General features: G+C 41.7%; 1 protein-coding gene across 5 annotated transcripts; it reads left to right on the top strand.

The window, feature by feature from the left end:
* Positions 1-79: 79 nt before the first annotated feature.
* Positions 80-21,176, top strand: LOC311268803 (transmembrane protein 106A-like). Of its 5 annotated transcripts, none has more exons than XM_084372672.1 (8): positions 80-483; positions 2,094-2,270; positions 3,107-3,170; positions 3,435-3,588; positions 3,785-3,925; positions 10,377-10,420; positions 11,629-11,682; positions 20,379-21,176. In XM_084372672.1, exons 2-8 carry the CDS (start codon positions 2,096-2,098, stop codon positions 20,497-20,499), a joined length of 753 nt encoding a protein of 250 aa, XP_084228798.1. In that variant the 5' UTR covers positions 80-483; positions 2,094-2,095; the 3' UTR covers positions 20,500-21,176. The 5 variants fall into 5 exon arrangements, with proteins under 5 accessions (XP_084228798.1, XP_084228796.1, XP_084228799.1 ...); XM_084372670.1 differs by lacking the exon at positions 20,379-21,176 and adding an exon at positions 13,191-13,964; XM_084372673.1 differs by lacking the exon at positions 20,379-21,176 and adding an exon at positions 12,988-13,163.
* The last annotated feature ends 742 nt before the right edge of the window (positions 21,177-21,918 follow it).

Raw genomic sequence — 21,918 nt, 5'->3', positions numbered from 1 at the left:
GCTTCTTATTTGTCAACAACCCAAGTATCGCGGGAACTCCTCGGTCTCGCAACTCCAGCTGTCCGGAGAGAGACACCCACTGTCTGTAGAGTGCTGTGTTCATGTACCGCTAATGCAAACCAAACATTTCCTACAGCTTCGGCTTCACATCAAAAGCATTTCAACGGCGAAACGCAAGTAGACTTTTATTTTGAAGCAGGGTAGTCGCAGGAAAATGCAATGTGGTAAGTGAATGTAACACATAACGGCCATCGTTCACTGAAAAGTCTCGCAGCAAAACAACAGCCTTTTTTTTTTAAGCATTTGATGACAGCGGATCAGTTTAAATACGTTAGGGAATAGTTTTGTTCCGTCTGTGGAGTAATGGAACAAGAAGGAGCTGTTGGATGAAGTGACGCCGAGATCGAGAAGTGTCCAACGGTGTGTCACTCGTGACTCAGCGGCCTCAACGAAAAAACTCTCAAGGCCGGGGACAGAAGGCAGGTGAGCTTTCCGGGGAATTAAACGAGGCAGGCACGGTCGGACACACTGGCAATGAGTGTCAGTGAGGCTGGAGTATATATACCAGGGTGATGGGTGATGAGGAGCAGCTGAGGGAACAGGTGAGTGGAGCTGGCTGATGAGGTGAGAATGGCTGGTGACAGGGCAGGCAGAAATGAGCAGGTGACCAGCTGTGACACTACTGAAGTTATGTCCTTGTTCTGATGTGTAAGAATCCTCACTCAGACACTCATCAGTTAAAAATATGTAACATACGACCCCCTCATGAACATGTCACATCTCATGATACATCCATGTGACTGATGTTCACAACATTATAACAAAGTCTAAAATGATTGGTTCCTCATGTGTGGTTTTGCAGGTATGTTAGGCCTTTGTACACCTGTATGCTCTCAACAGCAAACTTCACCACACTCACAGTGTTACTATAGTATTCTATTTATATTAACACCACAGCTTCTCCATATGCAGTCGCACATAGTTCCTGTTTAGTGAGCACACATATGTTCACATATCTTCAATATAAAACGATGGCCAGCTGCTCATGTGGAGCTTGAGACAGGTTTTAATTGCTACTGTTGTTGACACATGGGAGAAGGACTGTGTGTTTTGATCCCCCTTCACTTATATTAGAAAATCATAAAGGAAGGAATACCTAAGAGCCAGTATAAATAGGAGGAATGATGACAACCACCCAAAACTGTTTTAATGTACATAGGAGCATGTGAGTATTGTTTTAAGACAGACTTTAAAATGTGTGAACCTCCCCTTTAATCTGCTGATAGAGTGTAATACACTGCCTGTGCTGGTGACTAACAATATTATGAGAATAGATTTGAAATAATTTGATTTAAAAAAAAACATTGTATTATTATAAAAATTTAAATATTTCAAGATAAAGTAGTTTTATTATGGGAAAAGTCTTATTATTGTATTAAAGGTGCAATATGTAAGAGTTTTCATTGAAAACATTCAAAAATGGAAATTGTCAAACAGATGTGAATAACAGTCCTGACAGTATGACTTACAGTATGTATCTTATTGCAAAGCTATATACTAAAGTTTGCATGCTAACCAACTAGCCCTGCACGGCTAACTGAGCTAACTACAGCTATAACAGCTGACTGATACAGTAAGCAACAGTAAGTGATTACTAGCAGTATGCTGCCCCCCTTTTTGTTTTGAATTTAACAGGTGGTCAGTTCTTACATAATGCACCTTTAAGAAAAGCATCTAAACAAAATCATATGTTTAAGAAAAGAAAATGCATGTTATCAATTAAATCCATAATTTTCTAAGAAAAACTTATTTTAAGAATAAAGTTGGAATTTTTCATAAGAATTATAAAAGCTGAATGAACAAAACTAGTTTTATCAAAAAAGTTGCAACAGTATAAGAATGAGGACATTCTCTCCATCAAATATGATCTAGTTTCACCCAAATCACTGTTAGTTGCTGCTGTGTGTGATGTACCGCTATAAACCGTTACACACTGTGATGCTACCCCCTCACTGAAATTGCTTTTGTCAGCCCATCTAAGTTTTGCAGTTGACTAGTAATTAGCACAGTTAATGTTTGTTGTGTTTCTTCAGGTATGGGGGCTTCTTCAAGCCAATGTGATGGATCCCAGCAGAGTGGGATTGGGCAAGACGACAAGCAGCCTATAATCGAGAAGGATGACATTAAGAGGAGGAGCTCCAGCAGGAGACACAGCTCAGGAGAAACAGTGGACTGTCCCACCTGCCAGGGTACAGGACGTATACCCAGAGGTAACACACACACACACACACACACACACACACACACACACAAACACGAACACACTGAAGACATCTGTGTCCCCTGCTTTAGTTCCTTGCATTCTTTCCTTGATGTTCACTCAATATGACTCACTTTTTTGAAGTCTTAAAAGTTCTATAAAGGACATCCACTGCCACTAGATGTCGCAATATAGCATTTTTTGGAATTTGCATTTCCATCACCAGTTGTAGGGCAGCAGGTTGAGCCTTCTAACGAGTAGGGTGACATGGTGACATCTTGCGACCTGATGAGTTAAAACACATCGTGCTGGTCTGATCTGCAGAGTCAAACAGGGTAAAGCCAGGCCAGTAGATGTAATGAAAAACCCCAGTAGATTAATTTCACACACGACAATGGCAACCGTGCTACAGCAAGAAGAAGAGCTTTGTTTGCTGTACTTGGCTAAACAACAAGAAAAAGTCAGAAAAAGACGATGTCTGTGACCACTTTTCTAGTACCATACTGTGTCTGGCCACATGCAGGCCTTATTGTAGGCTGCATTTTAAATACGCACATATATTATAGCTGCTTTATGTTAAGCAGAGCGTGACTGATACATTTTCTTGGCTACATTTCAGCACAGAAGTGCAAAAGATATATTAGGGAATCAGGAAACAATCACCATCACATACTGTAAGTTGTCCACCAGACAGCACTGACACTGTGAAAATCTTCAGTACATGTACAGTACACATCTTCTTTTGGCAGTTGAACACAAACACGAGAGGATCACATTTCTTACAATATCATATCTGCTCCTACTTTGTCATCTTTGACATGAAACCATGTTCCACCTGTGTAACAGGTCAGGAGAGCAAGCTGGTAGCTGTCATCCCCTGTACTGACCAGAGGCTGAAACCCAGACACACGTAAGAAAACAAATACCCAACACTTGAATTTTACTTTGTAAATCTGTGGAGTGGTTATTACCTTGAACCCACGCATTACACTACTGTGCAGATGTAACATCCACAGCATGAATACTGTATATACAGCTGTATACATAGCTGACCAGGCGCTCCTATATTTGATGTGCAAATGTCAATCCGTTTTCTGTTCAAAACATTTTACAGACAAAAGTAAAAATGCACACAGCGACCACCTGCTGTCCTCTGATCTGTCTCCTCTCTCAGGAGGCTGTACGTAGCCGTGTCTGTTGGTGTTTGCCTCTTGGTCAGCTCCCTGGTGCTGTTCTTCCTGTTTCCTCGCTCCGTCCTTCTTTCTCCAGTAGCCGTCAAGTCATCCTTCGTTTACTTCAATGAACAGGATGTCCAAATTAACATTACGGTAGGTAGAGAGAGAGAGTGAAGGAGAGGAAGGAGGGGTTTATGGATGCAGAAAGAAATGGGAAAGGTGTGGATAGAGGTGTTGATAGGTTGTCCTGTCATAATTATTTTGATTGTTACATCTCTTAGTAACAATGGAACTTATTCTCATTGTATTACTGTATGTGTTATAAAATCACAACTTTGTTTCTTTGTAGAATGTTCTGAACATCACAAACCACAACTTTGCACCAGTGCAGGCCTACAATCTGACCGTGCAGGCCCTGAACTTTGACACGGTGGTGGGAACAGTTGCCATCAAGAACGTCACCAGTATCCAGCCTCTGTCCGTCCAAATGGTGAGACGTCGCACAGAATAGAAACCTGTTATCATTGAGGCATGCATGACTGCTGCTAACTGTAGCTGCTATTAGCTATAGGTTGGACCACAGTTGGCCATGCAGCTAGCTTCCCATTAGCTGACTCTGCCTGAGCTTTAAAGGATAAGTACCGTTTTTTACAACCTGGACCTTATTTCTCGAAAAAAATATGATCGTTTACTCACCCAGATAACTTTGGGATCATTCGGAGTCGTACGGACGAAAATCGATCCAGTTTGGCGCTGCAATATCCATATAATGGGAGTAAACGGGGCACCGAAGCGCAGCGTCTATATAACGTATTATCTGCCGCGAAAATTGTTTATTTCGCCAATATTTTGTTATGATATGGTAGCGCTATCCCTCCAAGCTGTTGTCAACATCCGGGGTCATTGACCTGACCTAACCCCTGACCTAGATGATGTCATTTCCGAGCGCCGCGCGCAACCGCGAGAGCTGGCTTGTTTACCTGTAGCTGCTACTGCTAGTTTTTTGCAACATGGATGAATATTTTTCCGATTCTGAGGGGGTGGACGATGACTTTGTTTTTGATGGACGTCCTTACCGCTTTGAGCCAGAGTACACGGATGAGGAGCTCGTTGAAAGGAGGATGCGGAGGCAGAGAGAGGAACAGCTGGCCAAAGAACAACAAACGACTGCACGTCCGCGAGTAGATGGTAACTGGTGGTGTTCTTGTGGACAATGTTCATCTATGACAACAGAGGGGGAATGTCTCTGTTGCTCAGAGTGGGATTTGAGGCCAGGAGATACGCGTCTGGATGTCTCAGTAAATGTCTGTATCACAACACTGGAGGATTTCCGTGCAATGATAAACCAGGCTGTGGTAGAGACTTTTTTTCGTGTCCCGAAAGTCAACTGGAAGACCCAGTCAAAGCCTGCAGGACCAAATGGGCAACTTTCGATTGAGTAAGTAGCTCACAGACATGCATAGATTGTGTATTTGCCTTCAATTAGTTTGCTTTACGTATAGACAGCCGGACTTCACAAGGGCAAACTTTTCTCCCTCCTCTGACTTTACTTTCTTCTAATCAACTTCACCCTCTGTCCTATAGGCAATGCAGACTCGTAGCATATCGCATTGTGCTGGAGTGGGCGCTTGGAGGGGAACGTCTTGGACCTGGCAACAGAAGAATTATTCCTAGCTGCATTGTTATTGCCATCAGGACCAAGTACCCATCACCAACAGGCAGCTATGTTGGATTTACTGAGGCAGAGGAGATTTTCACTATCATATGATTATTGATACATGACCAAACATACATGTTACTGTATGCTACAGAGAACTATATGGTGAACTGTAACATTTCATTACTCATGCTCATAAATAATGATAAAACACAAAAGTTCTTTATTTGTCTTTGTGTCACTATGCTGTACATGCAGCATACAAATACTTACAGCACAGTCAACAAATCAAACGTCAGTGTAATAACAAAACAAAAACAGTCCAAGGCACAAAGAGAAATTACCATGACATCACTATCAAGCCGTCAGTAAATTCAATGAGGCTAATAGGGTGTAGCTCTGAAAAAACGTCCAAAACGACTGGTCCGTCTTGCCACTAGAACATCTGTATCTGGTCTTTGAAATGGAGCAATGTTTTGAAGCAGTTTTCTTTGATGAGGTCTCCTGTCTTTGCGAGGCACCGTGTAAGGAACATTTGGATCGTCCCTCATCTGCAGGACGCGCTCCATGAGGTCTCTCCGGAATGTCTGTGCCGTCTGCACATAGATCGGCTTTGTCACCCAGTCATGGGTCTGTTTGGAGAAGGGAAAGCTCCAGCACAGTTGTCCTGTGAAAAACATAAAAGCAGTTTGTTATTATAGTTCACCATGGCCAAGACCTTCACTGTTTTCATGTGAATGCGGTTTTCAATATCAGGAAATATACTGCAGCACAAAACAGGGTCTTGCAAAGATATATAAAGATTGTCAATTGTCAAAGACAGTAGAACACAAAGCAGACCTTTAGAAATGTGCAGCCCCTCATAACTTCAATGTAATTTCATTATAATAATAATAATAATAATAATAATAATATAATTTTGCAGGGTGTGTCTCTGGCATCCGTGCGGCTTTCTGCATCAACCTTCAGTAGTTTCTTTGTTTATTGTTGCTTGTCGATAACAAAAACCTACAATTGGGAAAATCTATCAATATATATTTTCATGCAATCTCAAGTTACCTTCTTTAGTGGTAGCCTGTGATCTGCCAACATTCTCATTGTGGTCCATGATTGCCAGCTGTGTGCGTGCCCGCATGGAGTCATAGTGGAAGTGCAATCTTTTTGGAGCGTACTTCAGCACCACAGAGTGATACGCCTCCAGAGATCCTGTGTTGGTGAATGACAGACAACCACAGACAATATATAATTTGACTAGTATATCTTTTACTCCCTTGTGAACTGTAAAGTTATTAGCTTTGTCTGTGCCACAGCGCAAGCTTTTGACAAGACAGGTAATGGATAAAAACTATGAAAAACATTACAAGCCTACAGCGGCAGATTGCAGTTTCACCATACATTTAGAAGAAACTATAACTACTAAATATTATAAATCTGTAAAAGGGACATACCAGTATGTTTGAAAAGTGACATTTGCCTCATATCCCGGAGGAGATTTTTGTCTGTCACAATGGCTTTGAGGGCGTTGAAAGCAGGTGAACCAGGTTCAATCCACTTCTTCCTCTCTTGCTGCTCATCTGTCAACCGAGGATGAAGGCAGGTGTACTCAACACCGTCTTCTTCCCATCGATGCACGCCACAAATGTGATGCAGCACTGAAGTCCATCGAAGAATGCAAAGCTGAAATGATGAAAAAGCAAAAAATTTCTCTTCAAGCATAAGTATGACATACAGGACTGTAAAGCTAAGTGTACAGTATTTATGTTGCAGATTATGGCCGAGATTTATCATATTTTAGGTCATTATGTTTCAATAAGTGGAAACAATCAAAATCCTATTCTGGTCCTGAATATAATCTACGATTGTAAAACAATAAGATCATGTCTTACTTCCTGATCTCCCTTTGAGGATTCACAGGACCAATACAGATGGTTGGTAATGGCTTTCAGCCAAGGCAGGAGGCCTTTGCTGTCCTTCCTGTTTGATGCAGCAACAATTTTCTTCTTGACACCTGAGAAAACACACACAAATAAAACAACAACCCAATCAGTAAATAATACAATATGAACACATGCTAGGAATTGGAATGTAAATAACTTCTCCTTTCTATCACTCAATATACACTTCTATGACGTGTGTTAGAAAATAAAATGTGTGGGCTTATAATAGTAACTTACCCTTGACAACATGCCAGGGGTCAAACTCATGCCGGATTTGTGGATAGTCCTCTCTCAACAGTTTCCGGATGGAGGGCGATCGGTCAGTGGTCATCACGGCCACATCCACCCCACAATCCAGCAACTCCTTCAGGCCCCTCTGGAATCCCATCACCTCCATCGCGACAGAGCTTGTTGCTTCTGACACCTAGAGCATAACGGATATTCAAAAGTTGTACATCCACAGCTGTTTTTCTCCTTGTGAAAGCAGCCTTCTATCACAGTGCATTTTAGTTTTGGATAGATAAATTACCTGGACCAATTCAAAATGTACAATCTCCTTGGTGGCGTCATTTTGGAAGGAGTAGGTGGAGTACTTCGCACTGTAACCTGAGAAAAAAAACATAGATGGTACAGTTTCCCGTTGGAGGGGGGTTAGGGTTATGATGGTGTATGAGATGATTATGTAATATTGCTAACAATCTAATATTTACCTGGACTATCACACCTTGCATCACCACAGAGTTCATGCCGCTTTCCGGATTGTGAATCTTCCCTGAGCCGAGATATTATTTTGTCATGTTGATCTTGGTAGGCAGACTGTATGGCCGGTAGAAGGTAGGTCCTCTGAATGTTATAGAACTGCGTTTTCTGAGGAATGTGAATGTTTATAAGAGTGGCCCAGTCTGCCAAGTCTGTGTATGTGGACCCCGTGAAAAAGGTTGACGCACAGATTTGAAGATTATTTTCTGGCATGCCTCTTCGGTTAGGACATGATTGCCAGGAACCAGAATGTTTCCCACAGTTCCACTGGATCTTGATTTGGCTGCCTTTGGTGGTGATTGTAGTCTCGGTTATGGCAGTGGTACACTTGGGACAGGTTTGGAAAAGTTGAAGGAGGTGTGACTCATTCACCAGCCACTTATTTTCAGCCCATCTTGTTGTGTTGTCTCCAGAAGAGCTTACAGACCCAGACGTAGTCCCTGTGCCTGAAGCTGAGCTGGAAGTTGGTGGTACGAAGCTGGTGTCTGTGGGATCTAGTACCAATTCCCCAAAACTCATGCTGACATCACGCACTTCTGGGTCCATTTCACCTTCCTCTTCACTCTGAAGACACAAGATAGTTGTGTAATTATCTTCACAAAGTCACATATGGTCAAATAAGAAATTTTCACTATCATAGCAATATTTGGCAATTTTCTTTATGCAGACATGTTTATCCTTTTACAAAGAAGACAAGCCTCTCAACTCACTTGCAGTGATGGCAATGATGTAGAGGCAGACGGGTGTGCAGTAATGAAAGTGGAGGTTGATGTGGATGGGATTGGGTCCTAGTGCACACAAAAAGAATACACATTGTGTCAGTGTAATTATGGAGGGGCAAAATAGATACTCTGCTAATATCCATAAAAGATGTTTTTGCTGCTGTGCTTACCACTGACTGTGACCATGTAGGAGCCAAAGCAATGTATTTCCCAGACAGGGATCGTTTTGTGCGTGGTCCTGTGTGAGGTGGACTTGTCAGCATTAGAGTCAATGCAGGGGATAAAGATGTCCTAGACGATCCAGATGGCTCCTCAACTGCTCTGTGTTGGCTTTTGATTGGTGTAGATTGAGGGTTTTTTCCAAAGTCTGGTTCTGGAAAATCGTCCTCACCACTGGCAATTTCCTAAAAAATGAAATAAGTATGTTACACAGCATCATAAAAAAACAGCTTTTAGTAGAATACACTGTTGATAAGGTTTCTATTTGTAGCCTACATGTAGGTACGGGTAAGTGTTTATGTTCCCATTTGCAATTGCTATTTTTTTATCTATAGGTTGTTTTTTTATTCTTTGTGTTGTTATTGTCACTATGTGTAATGCTGCTGTTGCACTGAAATTTCCCAGCTTGGGTTGTATAACGTCTATCTATCTATTTAGCTATATTACACCGATGTCCACAGGTTATAGCATAATAAAATCATTACACAAACATGCATTAGAAATGTATTACCTCCGTTGTGTCTGTTGTGCCTTCTGCGACCATCGGGACAGCATTCTTCTTGAGGTTCAGACGCTGAATTTTCTGGCCTTTTCTCAAGGGAATTGGAGGGAAAAAATCTTCCGGCGTGAAGTGAGCACTGCAAACGCGATGATCCCCAACTCTCAATGCTTGCACTTTTGTATTCGGGTCCATTTTCAGCGCAACTAGCCAGAGCTTGAGTATGTCCGGGTTGCGGAGAGGAAGCCTGTGAAAGCTGAAGTTCGTCCACCTTGTCATTTTGTTCGGACAATTTGGAAAAACGCAGTTACGAACCATAGCTGTGCTAAGTAGTAGCTAAACGAGCCGACCGCTGCAGAGTGGCTGTGCTGTGTAAACAAGCTGGCTGCGCGCGGCGCTCGGAGATGACATCATCTAGGTCAGGGGTTAGGTCAGGTCAATGACCCCGGATGTTGACAACAGCTTGGAGGGATAGCGCTTCGGTGCCCCGTTTACTCCCATTATATGGATATTGCAGCGCCAAACTGGATCGATTTTCGTCCGTACGACTCCGAATGATCCCAAAGTTATCTGGGTGAGTAAACGATCATATTTTTTTCGAGAAATAAGGTCCAGGTTGTAAAAAACGGTACTTATCCTTTAAGGCCTTTACACATTGGAGCCAGGTTTATTTTATGTCAGTACTTGCACAGTGAATTTAACACAGTTAAAAAGAGACATCACTTTTTATTCAGCTTTTGCACCACGAATGAAGGACTCAACTAATCGTATTGTGCGAAACAGATGTCAAGTCACAACTCATGAAAGTGGCGGACCAGTTAATTGTTTATGTTTGTCATTACTCTGCATTGTCTGACAAAGGACACAAAATTATCAGGACAATATGACAAATGACATCGCTGGGATTTTTTTTTGCTTTTTATCTCTTTGCACAAGTCTACTTACTTGTGCAAAGAGATAAGCTTCTGTGTTGTTGCGGTTCTGAGGACACAGTGTGAGTTTGAGGACATTCATTCCTGGCTCTAAAGTCCCCAATAAATGCACCATTTCCTCCTGTTTGAGTAGTGTTTGTTAAAAACTACAGTGACCAGCTGTAAACATTAAATTGACAGTCAATAAATGGCTTCTGCATCTTTTCTTCCTTCCAGTACTCCTTTGTGATCCCCATCAAGCTGACAGACCCCGGCCTGTGGTGAGTTGCCGTTGTTACTGACTGTTGACAGCAAGAAAAGTGAATTTGATGTCTCCATTTTAAAAGACAGTCTTGTCAGAAAAGTCATAGTTTGTTGTAAAGTATTTAAGTTTGTTGTAAAGTAGTTTTGTATAAAATTGCTCAGTGAACTACATCGTCTCGCTCAATATGTGTCAGCAACACCAACAGGGCCGTCACCTCAGCACAGAAAAGTATTAAAAAAGCTTAAGTCTTGCCATATTTACGATTGCAGTTATGTGAAGGAAGAGTCAGTCAGTTCTATGAGTCAGCTAACACACAGCACCAGCTCTACACGGAGCATTAAACAAGGTGACAGCACTGAGGCAGCTGTTGGGTGTGTAGTCTTTCTAAATAGGTACTTTCACAGTCTTGTATGTATAATTAGACGAGAATATTTTTTTTTGCTTTCGGTTTATGTTGATACCACTATCCTGTCTGTACAGTAAATATAAAGCTACAGCCAACAGTAAGCAGTAGCTCAGATAAGTATAAAGACTGGAAACAGGGAAACAACGAACCTGGCTCTGTCCGAAGGTGACAAAATCCACCTGCCTCCTAGCGGCTCCTCTAAAGCTTAATATAATTAAAAAAACTCCCACACTGGCAAGCTAACTTTTTGTTGGGGTCCAATAGAGTGTTTGCTCTCATCTGTCAACACAGCAGTAGTCACAAAACAAACACATGTGATTGGTTCTATTAATCATTAAACTTTAGAGCTGCTGGTAGATATATATTTTTTATCTGGCTTTCCCTGTTTACAGTCTTTGTGCTCAGCTAAGTCAGCCTTTATTTCAAAGGGGAAAAACCAAATGTGTTGTGCTGTGAAGATCACCCCTTACATTCAAATGATTTCCAATGTCCTTCATCTATTTAACACGAGGAATACAGAAACTTTAAAAAAAAAAAAAAAAAAGGTTTCCATTTGTATGTATTGTATGTAACCAGCTAACCTGGTGGTAGAGATAGCTTCTTCCTCCTGGGATAAGATGTGTTTCAGTTTTAACTCAGCGTCTGTCTCTTCTTAGTCAGTTCAAAACATGTATTGTCCTTGTGTTGTAATGTTGTCATTATTATTGTATTAATACAGGTACTTTTATTATTTATTTTATTTCAATTTAATTATTTATTATTAATATTATTATTATTATTATTCATTTAAAACTGTTTTGACCCCTCTCTCTCTGCAGTAACTGCTGTAAGAGAGTTTCCATGCATGTCCACATCCTGTATCTGCACTTACAGTAAGTATCATCATACGTGCAGTAATGTGTTTCCATAGGTCTTTAGGATCCTTTCATATTTGTGGAAGATTAATGGATAGTCTCAAGGCTAAATTACTGACTGGGGAAAGAGGTTGCTGTTCTCGGTTCAGCGTTTTTTTAAAATTCTGTGTAATTCGATTAATCGTGAATTTGTTACGGACCTTGCACCCTTAAAAACTCTAAATGAACTAAAGCAGAGGCTGCATTACTACCGAATATTGTGGACCTGACTCTATTATGTGTTTTCATTCGGTATTATGTTTTAAATTGCGCTCATGACCAAATTGCCTCTGTACACATATGAAAATAGTCATATCTTTAAAAAGCACTTGCATCGTAATATAGTTTAAAAATTACACTTGAACTACTGATTTTAGTAATAAAGAAGGGCTTGATGCACAGGATTAATGACTGCTTGTGTTCTGATGTCTGAAGTATTTAGCTTGCTAGAACTGTCCTGAATACTACCTGGATAAAACCTGGATTCCTCGCTCTCTACCAGGCTTTGTCCGTCCTGTTACATGCAGCCGGTGCATCATCTCCATCACCCAAATACTGATTGTCATGGCAACAGTCATGGAGCATTTGGGTCCGGTTTATTGACAGCAGGCTAATGTCCTGAAAATACCAAACACATGCAGCGTTGTTCGTTGCACCACCACAAAAAAGGCCCTGAGTTAGTTGAGTTTAGCCCTTGTGTTCAAGTGACTGTGTGTGACCTTTAAAAGAATGACACCAATGCAATGGTCTTTTTTCATATTTTGGCTGAAGAGATTCAGAGAATGTTATGAATGACACAAGGATATACATGACTGACGCATGTATGTACACAGAATAATGGCTTAACGTGGCCTAATGTTTCTCTTGAACATCAGTTACATTTTTATAGAGAATAAATCACCTTCATTTTGTCAGTCAGCCTTTGTCAGACTTTGAGTGCAAGGTCCGCATCAACACAAAATGTGTGACAAAGTTAAAGAATGACACAAGGTACAAAACTATGTTGTTTTGAAAAATTAAAACTCAGAATTTTAATATTTTACAATATTAATGAAGTAATGATGAAAACTTAGAAATATGTATTTTTTCCATTAGTGAATAAACAAGCTGTTCTCAGAGGAAAATAAGGTCCCAGAACACTGTTTGAAGCTAGAAAGGTGGCGGGGTCCGCCACATATAAACAAAGTAAAACAGTGTAAACTGTTTTGTCCTTTAAGGTCTGTTTGTTTATTCAGTTTATTCAGTCATGAAAACAAATCGAGTTTGTTTAATTATGTTGTTAAGGCTGTTGGGACCCAAAGATGAAGTCATTCATTGCGGATTTCAAAATGGACTCTGAACTGAACTCAGTGTCCCAGAATTCCCCTTTCTTCACACCTAGAAGCAAAATTCAGCTTTGAGCTACTATTGGTCAGGGTGACAGACCCCCCTCTGATCACAGAGTCAAAACTCCAGCGCCTTCCTTTGTTCTCTCTCTTCTCCTCAAGCCTCTTCTCCACAAGCCCTCTTCTCCTCCAACTTCTTATCCTCAAGGGCTCCTCTCCATCTCCCCCCCCCCCCACGGGGCTGCCTGCCCTCAAGATCTCTTCTGGGCCTAACAGCTGCGGAGAGCTGCAAGCTTCATTTGCAGCAGGCCCAAAGAACTTCTCCTCACTGCAGCGACACGAGGTCCTGCCAGTATTCCTGATCAGTTAGCACCAGCAGCTGCGACGCAAAGCTTGCCAGCTAACTTCACAATCTGAGGAACACCAAGCAAGTTAGCACTGAGCTGCTATCCCTGCAAAGGAAAGGAGCGAACCATTTCCTCCTCTGCCGACTTTCATCAGTCCTTGCACAGCAAGAACAGCATTCAACATTGGAATCCCAACGTTCTCCTGCAACCACCAGCACCTTTTCTTCAAAGACTGGTAACGTTGAACTGGGCTTAGATAGCATAGCATAGCACGGCTAAGCACAGGACTTTAAACTCTGGTTGATGTAATGCATATGTGTTCAATTTATGTGTGTCCACTGTTTGAGTGTTATTGTGATCTCAGGTCAGGTTATTGGTAGTTTGCTTTCCTAGATGGCTAATTCGACGTTAGTCGAATGATGCTTCACACAGACTCAGGGTCTTTGCATGCAACTAACCATCTTCTATAACCTGGCATCACATCACGTCACACTCACACACACACATACACATACACACACACCTGTATATAGTACATGTTAGTTAGTGTGTTTTCATCTTTGTGTTGAATAAAATACTTTTTAACCCACATGTTGTCTATTTAATATTGTACAAGAGTGAATGTTGCCAACCTCTACTCTGTCTTACTAGCTGTTATGGTAATATTGGTTGTAGTTATTAAATTAATTATTAATCAGAGTTACAAACAGTTTAGTACCTTTTTGAGACTGATTTGGTGAATTGGCTATCTTTTCCCTTCTTCAAGGGTGGTGCCCCAAGGTGATCTAATGTAAATTGGATCTTATTAGTAATCAAATCAAAATCAAATCAAATCAAATTTTATTTGTATAGCCCAAATTCACAAATCACAGTTTGCCTCAGAGGGCTTTACAATCTGTACAGAGACGACACCCTCTGTCCTTCGACCCTCGATTCGAGTGAGGAAAAACTTGCCCCCCAAAAAAAGGCCCTTTTAACAGGGGAAAAAAATGCGGAAGAAACCTCAGGGAGAGCCACAGAGGAGGGATCCCTCTCCCAGGACGGACAGACGTGCAATAGATGTTGCATGTACAGAGCAGATCAACGAGATCACATGTATTCAATTATAAGCGATGGTTGACAGGAGTGAAAGTACATAAAGATGTATTATAGCAATAATAATGAAATGCACATGGAAATGTGATTACTAGTGATAACAGTAGTAGTGATTAATGGTAAGGATGGTATGTAGTAATGCATTACAATAATAGTAGTGGAACGTATGTAACAGAGATGTGACTAATATTAGCGACAGTAGTGGTGGGTGTCAGGCAGGGTCATGGCAGCAGGCGCATCCACGATCCGGCAGGGCCATAGCAGTAGGCGCATCCACGATCAGGCAGGGCCATAGCAGTGGGCGCATCCACGATCAGGCAGGGCCATAGCAGTGGGCACATCCACGATCCACGACCCGGGCGCGGCCAGGATCCATGGGAGCCTGTAGGACTAGAAAGCACAAGGACTCCGGGGAAGAAGTAAGTCAGTGACATGCAGAGATGGGGCATGTATACAGGCATAATGTATACAGATGGAGAGGAGAGGAGAGGGGAGGAGAGAGAAGCTCAGTGTGTCATTGTCCCCCGGACTAGGCCTATAGCAGCATAACTAAGAGCTGGTCCAGGACAGGCCTGGGCCTGTCCTGGCCCAGCCCTAACTATAAGCTCTATCGAAGAGGAAGGTCTTAAGTCTACTCTTAAAGGTAGAGAGGGTGTCCGCCCCCCGGACCAAAACAGGAAGATGGTTCCACAGAAGAGGAGCTTGATAGCTGAAGGCTCTGGCTCCCATTCTACTTTTGGAGACTTTAGGAACTACAAGTAATCCTGCGTTCTGGGAGCGTAATGCTCTAGTTGGGTGATAGGGTAGTATGAGCTCCTGGAGGTATGATGGTGCCTGACCATTAACAGCTTTGTAAGTGAGGAGAAGGATTTTAAACTCTATTCTTGATTTTACAGGGAGCCAGTGCAGAGAGGCCAATACAGGAGTAATATGATCTCTTTTCTTAGTTCCTGTCAGTACACGTGCTGCAGCATTCTGGACCAGCTGGAGACTCTTTAGAGACTTGTTAGGGCAGCCTGATAATAGAGAATTACAGTAGTCCAGCCTGGAAGTAACAAATGCATGGACTAGCTTTTCTGCGTCTTTTTGAGACAGGATGGGCCTGATTTTTGCAATGTTACGTAGATGAAAAAATGCAGACCTTGAAATGTGTTTTATGTGGGAGTTGAAGGACATATCTTGATCAAAGATAACTCCCAGATTCCTGACGGTGGTGCTGGAGGCCAAGTTAATGCCATCCAAACTCGCTATATCATTAGATAATGCATCTCTAAGGTGTTTAGGACCAAGTACTATAACTTCGGTTTTATCTGAGTTTAACAGCAGAAAATTGCAGGTCATCCAGGTCTTAATGTCCTTGAGACATGCATGGAGTTTAGTAAGCTGATTAGTTTCATTTGGCTTTATTGATAGGTATAACTGTGTATCATCTGCATAACAATGAAAGTTTATGGAGTGTTTCCGAATTATATTTCCTAGAGGGAGCATATATAAGGTGAATAGTATGGGTCCAAGCACGGAGCCTTGAGGAACACCATGACTAACCTTGGTATACAGGGATGACTCATCATTAACATGTACAAACTGAAATCGATCCGATAAATAGGACTTAAACCAGTTTAATGCGGGTCCTTTAATGCCAATTAAGTGTTCCAGTCTCTGTAGTAGAATGTGATGATCAATGGTATCAAATGCAGCACTAAGATCTAGTAAGACCAGGACAGAGACAAGTCCTTTGTCAGAAGCGATTAGGAGGTCATTTGTAACTTTCACCAGTGCCGTCTCTGTGCTATGATGTGCTCTAAAACCTGATTGAAAATCCTCATATAAACTATTTTTATGAAGAAAGTCACATAGCTGGTTGGCGACTGCTTTCTCAAGGATCTTGGAGAGGAAAGGGAGGTTGGATATAGGTCTATAGTTGGCTAAAGCTTCTGGATCAAGATTAGGCTTTTTAAGACGCGGTCTAATTACAGCTAGTTTAAAGGATTGTGGTACGTATCCTGTTAATAGAGACAGGTTGATCATTTCTAGTAGAGATGTGCTAATTAAAGGTAAAGTTTCTTTCAGCAACCTAGTTGGGATGGGGTCTAGGAGACAAGTTGTTGGTCTAGATGAAGAAACCATCGAAGTTAGTTGGTGGAGGTCGATGGGAGAGAAGCAGTCTAAATATAAGTCAGAATTTACAACTGTTTCTGAGGTTCCTGTGTTTAAAGATACAATAGTGCCAGTTGAGGGCAAGCGATGATGGATTTTGTCTCTAATAGTTAAAATTTTATCATTAAAGAAGCTCATGAAGTCATTACTACTGAGCGTTGTAGGAATACATGGTTCAGTAGAGCTGTGACTTTCTGTCAGCCTGGCTACAGTGCTGAAAAGAAACCTGGTGTTGTTTTTGTTTTCCTCTATTAATGACGAGTAATAGCTTGCTCTGGCATTGCGGAGGGCCTTCCTATATATTTTAAGGCTATCTTTCCAGGCTAAGCGGGATTCTTCCAAGTTGGTGGAACGCCATTTCCTTTCAAATTTCCGTGATGTTTGCTTTTTTTTGCGGGTATCCGAGTTATACCAGGGTGCTAACCTCCTGTGTTTTATAGGTTTCCTTTTCAGGGGGGCAATAGATCGATTTGTGAGGAACTGAGGTTAGCGGAGGAGTCCTCTATTATATTAAGACATGGCATTGAATTTAGTGCCAGCGGTATAATTTCCTTAAATTTAGCTACAGCACTATCAGATAGACATCTAGTGAAGGAGTTTTTGCCTAATGGTGTGTAGTCCAGTAATAGAACTTCAAAAGTTATTAAGTGATGGTCTGATAAAAGAGGATTCTGTGGAGAAACTGTTAGATTTTCAATCTCGATACCATAAGCTAGAACAAGATCAAGGGTGTGGTCAAAACAGTGAGTTGGTTTATGTACACACTGAGAGAAGCCAATAGAGTCTAATAATGAGATAAATGCAGTACTAAGGCTATCATTAATAACATCCACATGAATATTAAAATCACCTACAATAATTACTTTATCTGATTTGAGGACTAGACTTGATAAAAAGTCAGAGAATTCAGATAAAAATTCTGAGTAAGGACCAGGTGCTCGATACACTACAACAAATAGAACTGGCTGTAAAGTTTTTCACGTTGGATGTGAAAGACTCAGAACAAGGCTTTCAAATGAGTTATAATTTAATTTAGGTTTAGGAATGATTGACAGACTTAAGTCATAAATAGCTGCAACACCACCTCCTCGGCCGGAGCCTCGAGGAATGTGAGTATTAATGTGACTGGGTGGAGTGGATTCATTCAGGCTGACATATTCTTCAGGATGCAGCCAAGTTTCAGTAATCAGAATTAATAATTATCCCTGATAATCATTAATTATTATTGATAGCCAAATTTAAGCCAAAACTCTTGCATGAAGCACTACATTATGGTGCCTCGTGTGATGTGAGCACAACAAGGCAGAAACAAAATCAGCCAATGAAGATCTTTCTCTGCTCATTAACATATCTTACCAAAACCACAGAGTGCTCCTTTTAAGCAGGTTTGGTTATATGAAGCCTGATTTGTGTGTCAACTGGTTTGAAGTGTGTGAGGTTCAGAATTTACATTCACCAATCAGTTTAACAATAATTAAATCCAAATGTGTCATTTTTACTGTAACCTTTGTTGTTGCCAAAGATTCAAACCAGGTTTTTCTTTTTAAAAGGATATAAGACACGTTCAAAAAAGCTATTTTGTGCAGTCACAACTCTTGAAAACAAAACATGACTCGCCCACTTCTGTTGACTTCACTGACTGAATCTTTAAACAAAAGTCATTCAGTCATATTGTTAGGATGGTCTGACCGATGTCAGTGCTGAGACTATTGCCAGAGAATTTACACTATCTGTGTTGAGCCTGTGCTCACATGACACTCAGTCCACAGATTAACAGGCCCTCACAGTGATTCACTTCAGACTGGATGGGGAAGAAAAGCATCAGTGTGTTTGCCTCAATGTAATTATAGCTCAAAGCTCATGTGATGAGCCATGCAGTTTGAAAACTGTTGTAGATATCGCTACTTTGAACTGCTCTGTAAGAAAGAAAGCAGTTTGACACTGCATGTTTTGCATGTGCAACCACACCATTTTTATATTTAACTTTTTTTTGTACTCACTGTGCATACAGACACACGTTTGTCTCTGTATCGTACAAAGGTTAACTTAGTCTTATTGACCAGGCTTGAAAAAATGATATTGTTGGTCCATGTTATACCACCCTTAAATACACTGGGCCTTCCCTACCCTGTCAGTGGCAATCCACCCCAATGAGTCTCAAACTGACTATTTTGGTAGTTTAATTGTCATTTTTGTACCGACAACTGACGCCTTCCTGGTCTGAGAGCATTTTCGATTAAAGTTCCTGTGTTTTAAAGCATCTGTTGGAGCTGATAAAGGTTATCAAAAATACCACATGCATGTTGGTGCATGTGAGCCCTGCCCTTCTGACCGTTTGACTGCCCCATGTATAGACATAGTTTGTTTGTGTTCTGACTGATGCCACTTTTGGGGACAACCCCCTCCTGCATTTGCATGGGAGCAGTTCTACCAAACCTTCAACACTTCAAGAGTATTCCAAGTCTGTGGAATAACAGTGGACTTGGAATACTAAATATTTTCATGCAAATGCTGTCTTGAATCTGGTGTTTTTCCATATATTTGTGGTATAAGTCAGAACACATGCACACACACTCGACGTGCCTTTACTCTGCTAGTTACTGAAGCAAATAATAGCCAATATGTACATCCCTTTGTCTAATGTACTTAATCGACATGGTCCACAAAAGGGTACCTTTATTCTGTCCCCGGTGCTGCTGAGAACAGCGGAGGTGCAGGAGGGTGAGGCGTGTGGGGGGCCAAGGGAGAGGGGAGATGTTGCTGACACGCCTTTTTTAGTTCTAGTTTAACCCTTACTATACAGGCTCAGTGGTACCCAATATGGCAACCTTACTACGACAACACGACTCTGGGAATCTGTGGATAAAGTGCTCAACAAGAAATTTTACATTTCTTTTTGTAAACAATGTAAATACATAAGATACGAGTTACGCCAGGTTCACACAGGACGCCGAAGCGCCACGCTCGGAAATTCTCGTGCGAGCCACGGCCCTTCTGTTCACACCAGACACGAATTTCTCCGCGCCGGTCAGCAAACGGCTCTGCTCGTCAGCTGTTCTGTAGTCAAACTTGGAGCTGTTTTTTGACCATAGGAAAGTAAATAACCACATAAAAGCACAATGTCATGTTTTCCTGACAACTGTAAATGTATGTCCACTTCGTGGTAATGAGTAGTTTTCTGTCAATCGGGGTGTTTAATTATCGAAAATATTTTTTTTTTTAAATGTGTCTCATTTTGAAAATCGACAGGATTTCTCGTTGTTGCTTTGTTTGACTTCCTGCCCGGCTTGACACATTCGGCCGCGGCACACGAAAAAATTAGACCAGACGCCGAAACGATTGCTGCACGGCGCGCGCCAGGAGCGGAGCAGAGCGCCTCGGTGCTTGCTATGTGAACAACACCATCGGTTAACATGGGCGCCGAAATGAAAATTACTCCGCGCTTCGCAGCCGATCGGGGCGCTTCCGCATCCTGTCTGAACCTGGCGTTATGGATGTCGGGCTGGCTGTTTCCCCCTGCTTCCAGTCTTCATGCTAAGCTACATTAACCACACCATGACTCCAGCTCTGTGCTGAACGCCTGCTCACACCTGATCACATAGCAAATGGTAAAAAGTGTACTTCCCCAAATGCTGAACTGCTCCTTTAAATTGCAAAAATCGCTAATCCATGTTTCTGTAACACTCGTGTTTTTTAACCTGACATCAGTGCCAGTACAATTCTTCCATGTTTTGTCTTCCCTCTACTGCAGGATGTCAATGACAGTGTACTACCTGGCCCACTATGAGCAGCTGTCCATGGAGACGTATGAGTACATCGACTGCGGAGCCAACAGCACCGTACCACACAGTGTGCAACCCCCACCCACCTGATGGATGGATGTTGGATGAACGGACGAAAACTGTGGAGTTGGGCCTACAGTGTTTTTTTAATATAATTTTTTCCTGTGGACTGTGTCACTAAAATGTCTGATAAGATATAACGTGATACCAGGATGTGATTAAGTCACCCTGGATGGATCCATGAAGGGGCCTGGAGGTGGAAGATAAATCCGAGTGTGTAAATAACCGGATGGTGTCAAATGCACCACTCTCACTGTCTCTACGGACAGTTTTTACAGTGCTGTGGAGGAAACCGATAAAAACCTTGAGGCCAAGGACACAGTGACAGTATGAAGGTCGGAGCAGAAATGCCATGCCACCTGAGGATCTGAATTGGTTCTGATTCTACTGGAGAGATGTTGTTACTGAATGTGAAAATGTTGGATTTCTTTTCTTTCACTGTCTGAAATCACCACTCAATAACTGTCAGTTTATGTCATTTTACTATATTTTGTCATTTTGTTCATAATCTGAAAAGGTAAGGTGCAGTAGAAGTGTTGAAATATAAGGATTGTCTAAGTGAAAATTGCACAATAGTTACGTCAGTATGGTGTGTGTATAAATGACAAGCAGAAGACGTTGGATAAAGACCTTTTTATTGTTTTTCATTTTAATTTCACATTCAGCGCTAAGTGCCATTCTGGTGGCTTCTAATCTTGTCGTGCCTTATAACCTCAGGTTCCCATGGTTGTGCCCACTGTCCAATAAAACTCTAAAACACAATTTTAAAGTTGCACTCATCATTATTTTTATAGAAACAAATCAAACAGCTGCTCGCAATCTGAAAGGCACTGCTGGTACTGACTCATGCACAGGGAATTATCATCTCTACAGAGCCTTTAAGCCTCTTTTAGTTCACTGTTTTGGTTTTCCTGCTTCATTTCACAACAGTTTTTCTAAAAAAACAAAAAAGAAAGATGCGTTTTAGGCGACATTCTGCTGATGAACTTAAAGCCTTGACGGCCTCATGCTGATGTTGTTTTCACAGAAAGGAGCAGAGCTGCTGTTCAGAGCTTTCAAACAAGGTCTGGTGATCCAGTGAGGTCGTCAGAGAACAGTGCCATCACTCATCTTCCTCACCACTGCTGGGTGTACTGTAAGGACTGTAACATAAACTGGCATTACTCCTCTGAAAAGACTCAAAACTGCTCCGCTTTAACAACCGAGTTCTATCCTGAGATGGGGAGCCTTTTCTCAGGTCACACACTGACACGTGACAGTCTTATCTCTTTATAAGGAAGGCTCTGATACTTACTGAGTATCTGTTGGGGACCTTGGGACTGTGATGGACAGGTGTCTTCAGGTCACTCTTACAGTGAGGACACTGGCCTCCAGCTGGAAACAGCAAATGAAAAACATGACACAGGTTAAAGTTCTTACAAGGTTTTAGACTCTAAAGCCTTTTTCAGG

The sequence above is a fragment of the Pagrus pagrus genome (assembly GCF_965226575.1).
Source record: "Pagrus pagrus genome assembly, chromosome: 13".
NCBI classification, from domain to species: Eukaryota; Metazoa; Chordata; class Actinopteri; order Spariformes; family Sparidae; genus Pagrus; species Pagrus pagrus.
The sequence above is the reverse complement of the archived record's forward strand: the minus strand, read 5'-3'. Positions and strand labels throughout refer to the sequence as shown.